Consider the following 14,261-nt stretch of genomic DNA (forward strand, 5'->3'; position numbering starts at 1 on the left):
TTTGTCACGTCTTTGCACATCACACAGTCTTTGCATTTTCCACAGTTAAAAAAAAAAAAAAAATACATTGTTGGTGACAAACTCAGAAAACATCTACTTCCATCTGAGGCATGCTCACCAGTACCTACATTCTGCAGTACTGACTTTATTCCAAAGAGTTTACAAATCAAAATAGTTGACATAACTATCTTTACCAAAGAACAATCTTTGCTAAAATATGTCACTATTTTTTAAATCAATCCAGAAATAAATTTAATAATTAACATTAGACTGTGCAATTAATAATATGTATTTTAAGTATGCGACAAATTTTGTAATTTCATTTACTTTTTAAAAAAAGAGTAATTTTAACTGCTAGTACATATTGATTGTAACACCTTAATTTCTTTTTTATACATTTTAGCCTGAAATATAATACATTGCATTCAATTTGTACAGAAAGCAGATGGCAGTTATAAGAGTCGAGGGGCATGAAAGGGAAGCAGTGGTTGGGAAGGGAGTGAGACAGGGTTGTAGCCTATCCCCGATGTTATTCAATCTGTATATTGAACAAGCAGTAAAGGAAACAAAAGAAAAATTCGGAGTAGGTATTAAAATCCATGGAGAAGAAATAAAAACTTTGAGGTTTGACATTGTAATTCTGTCAGAGACAGCAAAGGACTTGGAAGAGCAGTTGAACGGAATGGACAGTGTCATGAAAGGAGGGTATAAGACGAACATCAACAAAAGCAAAATGAGGATAATGGAATGTAGTTGAATTAAGTCGGGTGATGCTGCGGAAATTTGATTAGGAAATGAAACACTTAAAGTAGTAAAGGAGTTTTGCTATTTGGGGAGCAAAATAACTGATGATGGTCGAAGTAGAGAGGATATAAAATGTAGGCTGAAAATGGCAAGGAAAGCGTTTATGAAGAAGAGAAATTTGTTAACATAGAGTATAGATTTAAGTGTCAGGAAGTCATTTCTGAAAGTATTTGTATGGAGCGTAGCCATGTATAGAAGTGAAACGTGGACGATAACTAGTTTGGACAAGAAGAGAATAGAATCTTTCGAAATATGGTGCTACAGAAGAATGCTGAAGATTAGGGGGTAGATCGTATAACTAATGAGGATGTATTGAATATGATTGGGGAGAAGAGAAGTTTGTGGCACAACTTGACTAGAAGAAGGGATTGGTTGGTAGGACATGTTCTGAGGCATCAAGGGATCACCAATTTAGTATTGGAGGGCAGCGTGGAGGGTAAAAATCGTAGAGGGAGGCCAAGAGATGAATACACTAAACAGATTCAGAAGGATGTAGGTTGCAGTAGGTACTGGGAGATGAAGAAGCTTGCACAGGATATAGTAGCATGGAGAGCTACATCAAACCAGTCTCAGGACTGAAGACCACAACAACAACAAAATCATATGAATTCTTTTAATGAAACAGCTGAGGTAATTTTAACCTGATAGAGTTCTCGGGAATTGTTGCAGACGAATTTCATTCAAAGGTTTGCAGCTGCCATCTGTGCACTCCATTCGTATCTCAACAACCTTATCAAGGAGTGACTTTGGAATCCTTGAACTCTTAAGGCAACATGTTGGAGGTTCCTGTTCTTTTGAAATGTGTTTCTAAATTTAACTTTTCCCTCTCAAAAAATATCAGAGCCACTGAACATGAGAAGAAATAACATGTTTTTTTGGCTTCTTCAAAGAGCTTAGAACTGTTGTGGGTGTAAATGAATGTGTCTTGGTTGCCCTTTCTATGTTTCATAACAAAGATGTTGGTGACAGGTTCTTCCTGATCACTAATATCAGCTATGTGGTCAGTCAGCAGGACCAAAAAGTCGTTATCTTTCTTCACTATGAAGACGTTGCCTCCCTGTCTCATAGAGGCACTACTCAGTTCTTCCACAGGAACCGCACTTTCTTAAAGTGTTTTTCCCTTGAATATTTTCTATGCTTTTTCCCTTTCCTCATAAACTCCTTGGCAGTAAATAACACCATCCCTCAACACTCTTGTATTAATGCACATGACGAATGTTCTTTGAGGGAATAGATCTTGAGAATAAAACCACTAACTGAATTTCTCCATATCAGTGCTGTTTGAATATTTGGATGAATGTGGATGATTTGGGGTTCAACAGTAATTTGACTTCACCAAAAACGTCTTAGTATGAATTTAGCCCTACAAATAGTTTCACATTTTTATTTGTATCTTTGCAAAGAAATGAGTGAATTTTAAAATTTAGGAGCTCTGTTTAGGCAGAATTTGATGCTTTACAACTTTCATAAATCACACTTTTCATTTGTAATAGCAGTTTAGGAGCCACAGGTGTTGGAACATGAACGTAACTTATTTTTCCATTAAGTTGGTAAAAATTGCTGATCTTTGATGATTGATTGTGGCTAAATGACTGAAACAATTTTAAATCCTACATTGGTCATTCTACTCAAAATTTCGATGCTCTTTCAATTTGATGTTTAGCAAATTTCCTGTAGGATATATTGTTAAGCAAAAAATTGAAAAAGGTCCAAAAATTTCATGGTTTGTCCTGTCAGATTTGCCAGTGGTAGCGGCCATATGTGTATGAGGTGTGCTTGCTTGTGTGAATATGTGTGTGTTTTTTCTTTGCTGAAGAAGACTATGGCTGAAAGCTATAATATGCTACAGTCTTTCCATTGTGGCTGTCTGCAACTCAGCAGGGCATCTTTACAGTGAGTAGCTATCTGTCCTTTTCCTAATGTTATTAATGTCAATTAAAATTATTTCCAGGTTGTGCATATTTACTGGCATGACCTTTGATCAGGATAATTTTCCTAGGTGATAGTTAATGTAATTGTGAGCTTAAGAAGTTTATCAGACTAATTTTCCTAGGCTATAGTTAATGTAATTGTGAGCTTGAGACGTTCCTGGATTATACCTTCATCTAGAGAGAAATGGCCTCTGCTTGTGAATGTCACTTAAACTGATTAGGATCCAAAAAAGTTCTCATTTGTTTGTTTTGTATGCAAGCAGGGCTTCTGCGTCCCTATTTAGTGGGGAGGAGGTACTGGCACTATTTACGAAATATTTTTGAGCATATCACAGTCAATAGCAATACAGATTTCTTTATTGATATTATTAATTTCTTTTTTAATGACGTTTCAGGCTGTTTTACATTTATTTCCAGGATTTAAAATAAACTCATCATTTGCACTGCTATTATCATTTTTACTGTTGATCTGTACAGTTTTCTCATATTTACATAATTTTCCTTGTCCCAGCCACATTCATGAGACCTACTTTTCAGGATGAGTGGTAGTATCCTGAGTTCGTTACATTGTAGAATGCACCAAATGATGGTATGATGCTGCTTACATGTAATATTAGTATACTACCTGTTGGTTACAGAGGGAGAGATCTTTTCTGCTATGCACTTAATCTCTGTTAGGAAAGTGGAAAAGCATTTACCAATTATTTTATTGTTACTATCGATTGTGTAAGACCAATTTATTTTGTTTAACAGTAGCACAGAAAGGATAAGCCAAAAGGTATTTGATCATTGTGAATGAAAGGTGGTGGTAGACAAAAAGAAATTTGAAATCATTTCTGCTTGGCACTCTATCTAATTCACAGATGAATTTCTGTGTAGGTAATACATATGTGTGGTTGGGTTAAATTTATTAAATTTTGTTGTAGATGAAGATTAAACTAAATATCTAACTACATAAATGGCCAGCATGTAACCATATTTTCATAAAGGAAATTTATCCTATTGATGAAACTATTAACATGTTTCACATCACACTAAAATGTCAAAAATATAGTCCACAGATATCATAAATACCTAAATGTTAATGTGAATTTTGTCTGTTATAATCAACTTCAACTTCTGCTTCCATTCAAGAATCTGCATGTGTTCTTCATTGAGAAGAACACACAGTCTGCAAATAATTGAGATGTGCTATCTTTTATGAGGAACGCAAGTGCAAAAGCTCAGCTACTGTGTCCAACATCTAGTTTATTTGCTTGTCTGGAGCTCAGTTTTTCTTATATCCTGTTAGTGATTGTATTTTATGATGCCACTGTTGCTACTCAAAATAGTGAAATTTTTTTATATGCCCTTATGTTTATTGTTCTGTACTCAGTATTTGTTATTTCATCGTAGGCATTCCTACAAATAAATAATTCCAAGCATAGACACACCTTTATTACCATGAGGCTTAAAACTGTGTATTTATGGTTCTTCTTGAAAGCGCGTGTGTGCGTGCTTTTGTGTGTGTGTGTGTGTGTGTGTGTGTGTGTGTGTGTGTGTGTGTGTGTAGGGAGATAATGAGATCTGTTTTGTTTTTAATAATCACCTACTTGTCTCATACTGTCACACAATTTATTTTGTTGGTATCTAGTGATTCGCCCTCTTTCAGCAAGCATCTATTGGAACATACAAATATACTGTGTGTAGAAACATTTATAGTTACAATATTTTAATGTTTTATTAATAAAAGTGAGGTTTGCAGATGCCACAACATATATTTCTTTTTCTCTGTTGACAGTACAAGTCCAGCTCCTGCTGCCACAAGTGTGACTGTCAGTAACGCACAACTGAGAGCACCGTCCCAGGCACGTTCACTGCGAATACGCATATGCCGTTCCCCAGGGGCTGGCGGTGGTGGCTCTGGTGGGGTCCAGAGCACTACGTCTGGAACAGACCGTGCACGAGGCCCTCTGGAGACAGACTCCAGCAATGAGTACGAGAGTGAAACGGGCATTCCCCGCTCCCCGACGCTCTTCATCAGTGGGGTGTCCATCAGTCGGACGCCTGAGCCTGCAGCAGTCCCTACTCTGCCACCTCCTGCAGTGCCCGAAGAGGGGTCGCCAACCTCTGGTGCTGCCTCTATTGCCCCTACACAGCCTATTTCACCAGCCTCTGTATCTCCAGCTCCAAGCTCACCTCGTGACACTGGTATGCTTTCTATTGCTCACCATCACATTTTCCCCCTTCATTTCTTGCTACTTATTTTTTGTTGTATGAGTTGTGTATGTAAAAGTCTTCTTCCTTCAGTGAAGTTCACTATAAAACTTTTATCCATGTGAGCAGAATGTTGATCTCTGTCCAGATTAATGTTTATCAGGCCATTCTCTATTTTACCTATTTACTGCAGATAAGTATTGATATTTTGTTTTGTTTGTCACTCCATAATGCATAATTTTGCAATAGAATGCTGACAACTACTTCAACTAATTTGGCTCTTGATCCAAGGTCATTAAGAAATGTTACTCTGACAGTGCTCAAACAAAATGCAGCTTATTCAAGTCCTGCTGTGGCTTACATTTTATTTACCAGTGTTTGAACTCCAGGGAGAATAGTGGTAGCATAAAGTTTCTGATCAGTAGTGTACAGTGAAACCCTTGTTTTACATTTTCTTGCAGTCCAGAGTTAAGAAACACAATACTAAGGAAAATGGAGATCTGAGAAAAATGTTAAAACCGTTGAAATAGGAACAAAAACATGCAGTTGGTATGTATAATAAAAAATCATAATCCTCTTCAATACACTGTATAAAATTTGCATAAGGGAAGGAAATTAAATGTACAATAAGATGTTTATGCCTTAATTTGTGGTAATGAATTTCATTAGTTTTTTAAAAACTCACAGTTCTTAAAAAACACAAATGTGTAATAGCAAGTAAAAGTTCCTCAACAATTGAAATTGGTATTTGGGTACAATGTATGACCACAAATTATATGTCAAAACACATATTTTTGAGAAATTCCTTTGTGCTCACACAGCAGAAAGCAAAAATTAATTAACATGGCACATTAAACTGAAAACTATGTTGTATTTTGTAAGGCATTGGAATATAACATGTGGGATGTGGGAGGTAATGACAGTGGCACGTAAAGTGCCCTCCGCCACACACCGTTGGGTGGCTTGCATGAAAAGTAAATTTTCAGCACTTCAGAAGATGCTTTCACTTCTACATAGACTCCCGTCATTGAAGGATCACTCCCCCCTCTCTATACATCCAGCAGGCAAGCTCATTTTATGTTTGTTAGTGCATAGTGATGGCTGCACTGGCTGTTGGATGATGTAACAAGTCGCCAGCCAATAAGAGCTGACTAGCTGGAAATGGCTGATGTTTCCTTGACTCTGACTGAGCATATTCTTTGAGACTCAGTGTTGGAATTTAAAAGGTGATATTGTTATTGAATACAGTACATCAGAAATATATGCAAATAAATGAGACTGAGCTATAAGTGGCACAGGAAAAGATTGTATTCCTTCATCATGTATTTGTTAAGTCCTGAACACTTTCAACACTTCCGTTAACTTTCCTTTTTTTCCATTGCTGCCGCAACCTAGCAGTGTGGTGAAGATAATTGTTGCAAGTTGCATTGCCAATGCCTATGGTGAATTATGTCAGCATTTGCTCTCTCATGTCTCCCCTCTCCAGAATGGCCTAAAATAATACCTTAACTCCAGCACCACCCTTGGTGCAAACTGTCTGTCAGTTGTACCACTTATAACTTATTCAGTCACATCAAATGTCAATAGGAAGAAAATGGGATGAAGTCAAGCAAGATTTTGAATAAGAAGTTGGAATTGGGGTAAACCTTACTAGGAAGCAATGTAAAATCGGGGAATTTTTAGCATTGATCTTATGGGTTTTTCACAGGGGCTATGAATTTATGGAGTAGAATCACAAAAATGTAAAATTGAAGAACATTAAATCTAAGTTCCACTTTATGCACCTAAGTTATAGATTAAAACTCAAACTTCCATGCAGTGTCACATGGAGCGACAGGGAGTAGCAATAATAAATCTTGGCAGTCCATTTAATGCTCTTTGAGAGAAGTTCGTTATGTCAATTTCAGTTCCTCTTTTCTCATCATTAAGTACTCCGCCATACCAACACAGACACAACATTACACTGCACAAGCTTTCATCAGAGTCATCTGTATGACTGAGATAGAGATTTGACAAACCATATCCAGGTTGGAGTATCTCATGTTTCTTAATTCTGGATTTACCCTTATTCCTGCACCATGGGCCATTGAAGTTACAGTTAATGTTATCAGTATAAGGTTTTGGAACGATAAAGGTACCTTTAATACTAGCACACTGCTTGATCATTTCTACTTACTTTTGCTTATTAATAAAATCTTCATAGTAAATAACTTGTATCTAATTATACTGAAAAACTCAATGATGTGGAAGTCACAATTATCATCCTCTCTGGGAGGCAATGACTTCTCAGCCTGTCAGCTTTAATCTGCTAAAATCAAGACCAGATTACTTCCAATTAAAGAATACATCCCTTTTATTGCAGTAGCCTGATTGCTATAAAAGTGAATAAGTATTTCTTGTGTGAAACCAGTTGACCTAGGAATTAGTAATAGCTTTCTAAATTGAATTGTGTGTGGGCTGTATGAGGGTCCACTTGAAAGAATTTTGGATACCAATGTATGGTGAATGCTATGAAAATTTTGTGAAGTTTATTCACTTCAGGGTAACACTGTGATACAAAAGAGTTGATATCAATTGGCGATGCAATGATTTAGGTAGCCTCCTATGACATGCTGTTGATGCGGTGATGATTATGACAACAGTCATAGAAATAAAGCAGAATGAACATTCATGTTGCTAGTGATCAGGGAAGTACCAAGGACAAGAAGGAAGTATGTGGCAGTTTTTAGAGGAGAGTATTGTTGACTGGCTGGGTCACATCCTTTTTAGTCATGGTAGTGCAGAGTGAAACTAAATCAGCAAGGTCTTGTCCTCTCTGTATGACTAATACTGGTGTTAATATAATAGAGGGAAACATTCCACGTGGGAAAAATGTATCTAAAAACAAAGATGATGTGACTTACCAAACGAAAGCGCTGGCAGGTCGATAGACACACAAACAAACACAAACATACACACAAAATTCAAGCTTTCGCAACAAACTGTTGCCTCATCAGGAAAGAGGGAAGGAGAGGGAAAGACGAAAGGATGTGGGTTTTAAGGGAGAGGGTAAGGAGTCATTCCAATCCCGGGAGCGGAAAGACTTACCTTAGGGGGAAAAAAGGACGGGTATACACTAGCGCACACACACACGTATCCATCCACACATATACAGACACAAGCAGACATATTTAAAGACCTCCTTTTTTCCCTCTAAGGTAAGTCTTTACACTCCCGGGATTGGAATGACTCCTTACCCTCTCCCTTAAAACCCACATCCTTTCGTCTTTCCCTCTCCTTCCCTCTTTCCTGATGAGGCAACAGTTTGTTGCGAAAGCTTGAATTTTGTGTGTATGTTTGTGTTTGTTTGTGTGTCTATCGACCTGCCAGCGCTTTCGTTTGGTAAGTCACATCATCTTTGTTTTTAGATATAATACTGGTGTTATGTAGACTTTCACTGCTGCACAGAAAATACTGATTTCTCACATTTGAAGATGTTGACAAGTGCTGAGTCTAAGGTGTGTGCAAGTGTGCAGCTGTGCTTGCTGATGCATATTGGATCTTTGAACAGGTTTGAAAGCTTAAGTAATTTTTAGAACTTGTTCTGAAGAAAGATATGCTAACTTTAATGCTTTATGATGGATTTCCTAGCCTGGGGCATATGATGTGGATTAGAAAATCTTTGTATGGTGCTTGGTAGTTCTGACAAACTGAAAACTCGCAGTTCTCTATGCAAGAAATCAATTATCCCGTCTTATTTAACTGGCCTGGTTTCTTTCATGACTGGTGAAAATGTAATCTAGAAATTAAGACATTTCCTGGAATTAAGTTTTTTTTTTTTTTTTTACAAAATATTATTGTTTTCTGACAGACACACTGCCCTCTACAAACATTTGTCTACTGGACTGTGCCAACATGTTGTTGCATAGATCACTGTAGACTGTAGACAAACAATACCAGTAGAACATGTTTTCTGAGCACTGAGCTGAGACTGTGATGGGGTATCCATAGGTATCCATAACATGGAATCTACTTTTGATGACATCACATCAGAAGCTAGTAGAAACTGTATAAAGAGTATGAGAAGTGAGTGTGATAATATGAGGGACATCCAATAAGTAATGTGACATATTATTTTTCTGAAAGGAAGTTGCTTTTATTCAGCATCACAATACACTGTATTGTTCCCTACTTTTTTTGGCTACAAAACCCTATTTTTCAATGTAATCTCCATTCAGTGCTGGCCTTACACTACCTTACTGAGAGAGCCTGTATGCCTGGGTGGCATGAGTCTACTGGTCAGTGTCAGAGCCAACATCTTGATGCATCAGTAACCTTCCTAACATTCACGTACTGTTTTCCATGGAGTGCATCCTTCATTGGGTGAAACAGGTGGAAGTTGGAAGGTGTGACATGTGGGCTGCAGGGTGTATGAGGGAGAACAGTCCAGTGAAGTTTTTTTGATGAGTATGTAAACACTACCAACAGAGATATCCAGTTGTGCAGCAAGGTATTTGATTGTGATCCGTCAGTCACCTTGAATGAGAATGTTTGTACATTCCAACATTGAAGGAGTCACAGCTGTGTGTGGCCAGCCAGTATGGTAGAGATCAGACAGGTTTGTGTATTCTTGTTTTGATGATGACAGACACCTCATCCAACACTGTGCTTTGTTCACTGTTGGGTCTCCATACACATTCTTCAAGTGCCTCTGAATACCTGCAATGCTCTGGTTTCCTGCCAAAAGAAAGTCAGTGAGAGCGCTCTGCTTGGAACACACCTCTGTTACAAATGCCATTTTGAAGGGAACATATAGGGCTGCAACCCGTTGGAACTTCATGAAACTGTAGGGGCTGAAGCAGTTTGTTGTTGCACACCAAAGTCTGCAATTTTTAACTGAGATTTGCTGAGAAAAAAATGTGTTGCGTCCTTACATCCAGGAGGAAGAGCGAATATGAGAACCACAACATTGGAAGGAAATGTAAAGTTCAGGAAGGAAAGTGGAAGAAAGAGTTGGTGGAGAAAAGGAGAAATTCTGGACAGTGTTATTTTTCACTAGAAATTCGATGTCAGTAAGGACTGTTGTGCAAAGCTATATTTTGTAAAAATATACACAAAAGATGAAGAAGAGCTCCATGAAAGCTTTTGGGCTGTAAGGGGAAATAACGCACAAGGTAGTGGAAAGTTCAGGTTGGAATGGCAACTCACCATAAAGACTGGCAGTCTGGCACAACAGAAAGACTGTTACACACTGAGCTTTTGGCCAAAGCGTTCTTCAGAAAAGAAAGGAAAACACACACACACACACATTCACACAAGCAGGCACACCTCATGCACACATGACCGCTATCTCTGGCTGCTCTGACCAGAATGCAACTGTTTCAATTGAATGGAAGCAGCAATCCTAAGTTGGGTAGGGAATGGAAAGGAATAGCAGGATACAGGTAGGGCGAGAGAAGAGTGCTTTCGGACAGTGGGCGCAGGGACTAGAAGGAAGCAGGACAAGCCACACACCGTCAGGTGGCTTGCGGAGTATAGATGTAGATGTGTAGATGTAGAAGCCTGCCAGGTGCAGCATCAGGAGATTGCATGTGGGGGGGGGGAGGAGGGGGGGGGGGGTTGGAGCAGAAAAAGAGACTAGTGGGAGCACTGGTAGAGAATGACACACAGTGAGGGTGAGGCAGTGTGATTTGAGAGGAAATGATAGAGCAGAGGCGGAATAAATTATTGGATGGAGGGCATGGGGCAGCAGGTTATTGTAGGTTGAGGCTGGGATAATTTCAAGAGTGGAGAATGTGTTGTAAGCATAGCTCCTATCTGTGCAGTTCAGGAAAGCTGATGGTGGAGGGAAGGATCCTGATGGCCTGGTTTGTGAAGAAGCAATTGAACTCAAAAACATTATGCTCATGTGCATGCTGTGCCACAGGGTGATCCACTCTGCTCTTGGCCAGAGTTTGATGGTAACCATTCATCCTGGTGGATAGCTGGTTTGTAGTCATCAGTGTTTGCAGCAGAAGTGGGATATGTCATGGCTACTTTCACAGATTCTGTATGACAATACAAGACTACACATTTCCTTGACTATGTTGTTGTCTGGGAAAGACAACGGCAGCATTGAGGCAGGGATTCCTGTGCTACTTGAAACATTTAGAGGTGCAAAAGAAGGTCCGAACCCTTACATAAAATGGTTGCAGCAGCTGTCAAGGTCAGTGATCAGCAAAGCCTGAACACTTTATTCTTTCTTAGGCAGGTACTGTGATTTATTACCCACCAAGAAAATTTGCCCCATCAGCAGACTCTGAGGCCCTCATATTTTCAGAAATATATTACTATTTATGATGCACAGTACTAATATAAAAGAATATCATTTGTAACTTAGGTGTTCTCTGGAGCAATGACTTAACTGAGATATAATGAAACTGAGTTACAGAGCATCCTCAGTTTCTCATACATGGATCAAATTTCACTCAAATATAGACAAAAGAGCTTGGTTTCAAAATATCTGATGCGATAGTGTAACATGTAAGACTTACTGATTTGAAGTGTCAATGTAATATCAAACTTAAGTTTTTTTCCCTTAGATCTATGCATAAAATAAGAAATAAAGTGAAATCTTCTGTGGTTTAATATGAAACAGTTGTTAAAACTAGAAGCAGGAGTCTGAGACCTTAATTCAATAAAAATTGTATTTTCAAGGTGTAGAAGTGGACAAGGAAAAAAAAATTCCTGAGTTCTGCCTGGTTGAAAATACACCTTTTCCCGGGTAAAAATACATTTTTTTAGATCTTGATGTGCAGCAACAAATATGCTGTGTATCTTCATATTATGATACGATGCATATTTTCATATTACAAAAGTATGTATTTGAATTCCACCAAGCACAATGTTAGTTTCTGAAGCACTGAAATCGAGATTGTGAAGCGCTTTAGTATGCCAATCATTGCTCATATAATGTGATCTCACCAGCTGATGATAGCAGATTTTTAGAGCATATTACATATGATGTAGTCAGCCAATAGCAACATCACTGTTCCATAGTGCGAACATACAAATAGGAAAAGTTAATGGTTTAAATTAATATACATGATGTAGCTACAAGAAAAGCTAATCTTTCACAGATAGTATCGGTCTTCTTTGCGTGTGTTACAATTTAATATACATCACATAAATGTGCCACTAAAGTTATAAATAATGACATAAATGTCTGGTCTTCTTGGCTTGAAATTCTTCTAAGTGCCTGGCCCTCAAACTGTTAAGCTTTAAGGGGATACGGAATCACCTATCCCCGCAATGTTAATATATGCCTACTATAGGGAACATTTTCTCACAAACTACTGGAGACAGAGAGGTAAAAATTTTACTGTATGTGCATTCATATGTTACAACAATACTGAAACAACAGTTTATTGTCAAAGTATTTTCTTACAGAGATATTGTACATTTATTTTTAAGTAAATTTTTTCCATCGCTTTTTACTAGACTATCACCCCTAAGTCTTTTGTAAATCAAGTAATTAAAAAATCGTTGTTTCAGTATGTAATAGGGACCTATGTCACTACGTCATAAAAATTTCAGACTTCTAGGTTGACCAGTACCTGAGATAATGTTCCTAGATGAAGTAAAAAGTAAACTTACAGGAAACGGAGAAAGAAGATTAAAACATTCCTGATCCGTAGCTAATACCCCCTTCACAGTCTTCATAATCATCTTCAAGTCTTCTTTTGGCACCCCTCTGCACCTGTCTTGCTTTTTTCACTAATGTCTTGATTATATTATCAGCATGCCTTAGTCTGTGCTGATCTAAAAAGAACATAGCACGTACCGTACGGGAACCAACACACATACCCAACTTTTGAAGGACCTGGCATTTGGTTATATTTCCAAGATTGAAGGTTGCCACAGCATCATACACACCAAAATGTAGTGTATTAATTCCGACAAACACTGTTTTTGGGAGACGATGCCATATCACACTATTCAAGCACTCGTTGGGGTTCTGCGTTTTTCCGTGAAGACATTTCATCAGAAGACTTCTGTCAGCCAGATCTCTGAAAATGGGCTTTATTTCTGCCATGATGGCTGATGGTAGACTGTGGTGGTGAATGTATTTCTCTCCTGTTGTTAGTCCCCTATTGTATTTACACCAGCTGTTTTCACCTTTGGGGCACAAACCATGTTGTGGATGCTCATCCGTGGATGCGGTGTGGAAATATAAAGCCCATATAGCTCTCCTCATTTCTTCAAGATTGCCTGTATTTTGCCTGATTGCAAGGCCATAGCAGTTCTGAATGTGGTCTATTATGGAATCAGTCAATCTTCCTCTGCCATCCAAGGTTTTCCCATCATCTAGTTTTTTCCCTTTCATAACTGATTTTAACCTTCTCAGCCTGGCACCCATTCTCTTCTGCACATGTCCTATACATTCAAGTTTGCTTATATTTACACTGTTCCCATATGGTTTGCTTTCCAAAACTTCTTTGAATGCTTTAGAGTCACCATCTCCCAGATATTTGACATAGCGAACATTATACCACTGTGAAGAGCGATGAAAAATTTTCTTCACCCCAGCAACCTCCATGCCACCACTACTACCATAATAATTAGCAATACAGTCATCACTGTGTTCATTTTTCAGCCTGCCTGTGCACCTACAGTATTTAGACATTATTGCAACATCAATAACCTTGCCAGTATCAACACTAGTTGCTGTTACAACACCATTGTTGGAGGTGTGGCCCCTTTTCTGCCACGTGCCATCAAACGCCACTGTGAGGTCACGACTGCCGTCATTTTCTTCCACTGCTTCTTCCACAGCAACCTGCATTGACTTCTGTGCTACATCTTCAACTGCAGATCCTAGTACATAATTGTAAGCTTCAAACTTTGAAGGTGCACTTGGAAGATTTAGAACACCACATAGCATATCACCAGCTGCTTTGCCCTTACCAATTGCTCGCAATCCATAAACTAACCTAATATTTACACTATAAAGTTCAGTTTTCTTGTATCCATTATTTACAGTTACTGAAACCGAACTTGGAAACTTACAGCTGTATTTACAAACACTGCATATTAAATTAAACTGGGCAGCCAGGCCAACATGGGATTCTACTTTCAGAGAAACGTTTCCATGACATTTTTTGCAGCACAAACTGTTTTCAAGAGCTTCACACAATATATTCGTATCAATGAGTTCAAAAACTTCATTCCCTCTATCAAGTAAATTATATTTCTCTTCCAAATCTCTTAGTTTTTTATGAGAAGCACTGTTTTCATTTGGTGTAAGTTCGTTCGGCAAATCAGTAATAAGTGGATTCACATTTTCCAACAGTGATGATGATGAACTGCTTT

The 14,261-nt window shown here is 38.3% G+C and overlaps 1 protein-coding gene across 1 annotated transcript in view; it reads left to right on the forward strand.

The window, feature by feature from the left end:
- LOC126416252 (ankyrin repeat and IBR domain-containing protein 1-like) overlaps nucleotides 1–14,261 on the forward strand; it is a 567,140-nt gene that overhangs the window by 538,710 nt on the left and 14,169 nt on the right. The window contains exon 20 of the mRNA XM_050083876.1: nucleotides 4,516–4,925. Coding sequence (XP_049939833.1) covers nucleotides 4,516–4,925 — 410 coding nt within the window. The remainder of the gene's footprint in view (nucleotides 1–4,515; nucleotides 4,926–14,261) is intronic.

Source organism: Schistocerca serialis, chromosome 8, assembly GCF_023864345.2.
Source record: "Schistocerca serialis cubense isolate TAMUIC-IGC-003099 chromosome 8, iqSchSeri2.2, whole genome shotgun sequence".
In the NCBI taxonomy this organism is placed as follows: domain Eukaryota; kingdom Metazoa; phylum Arthropoda; class Insecta; order Orthoptera; family Acrididae; genus Schistocerca; species Schistocerca serialis.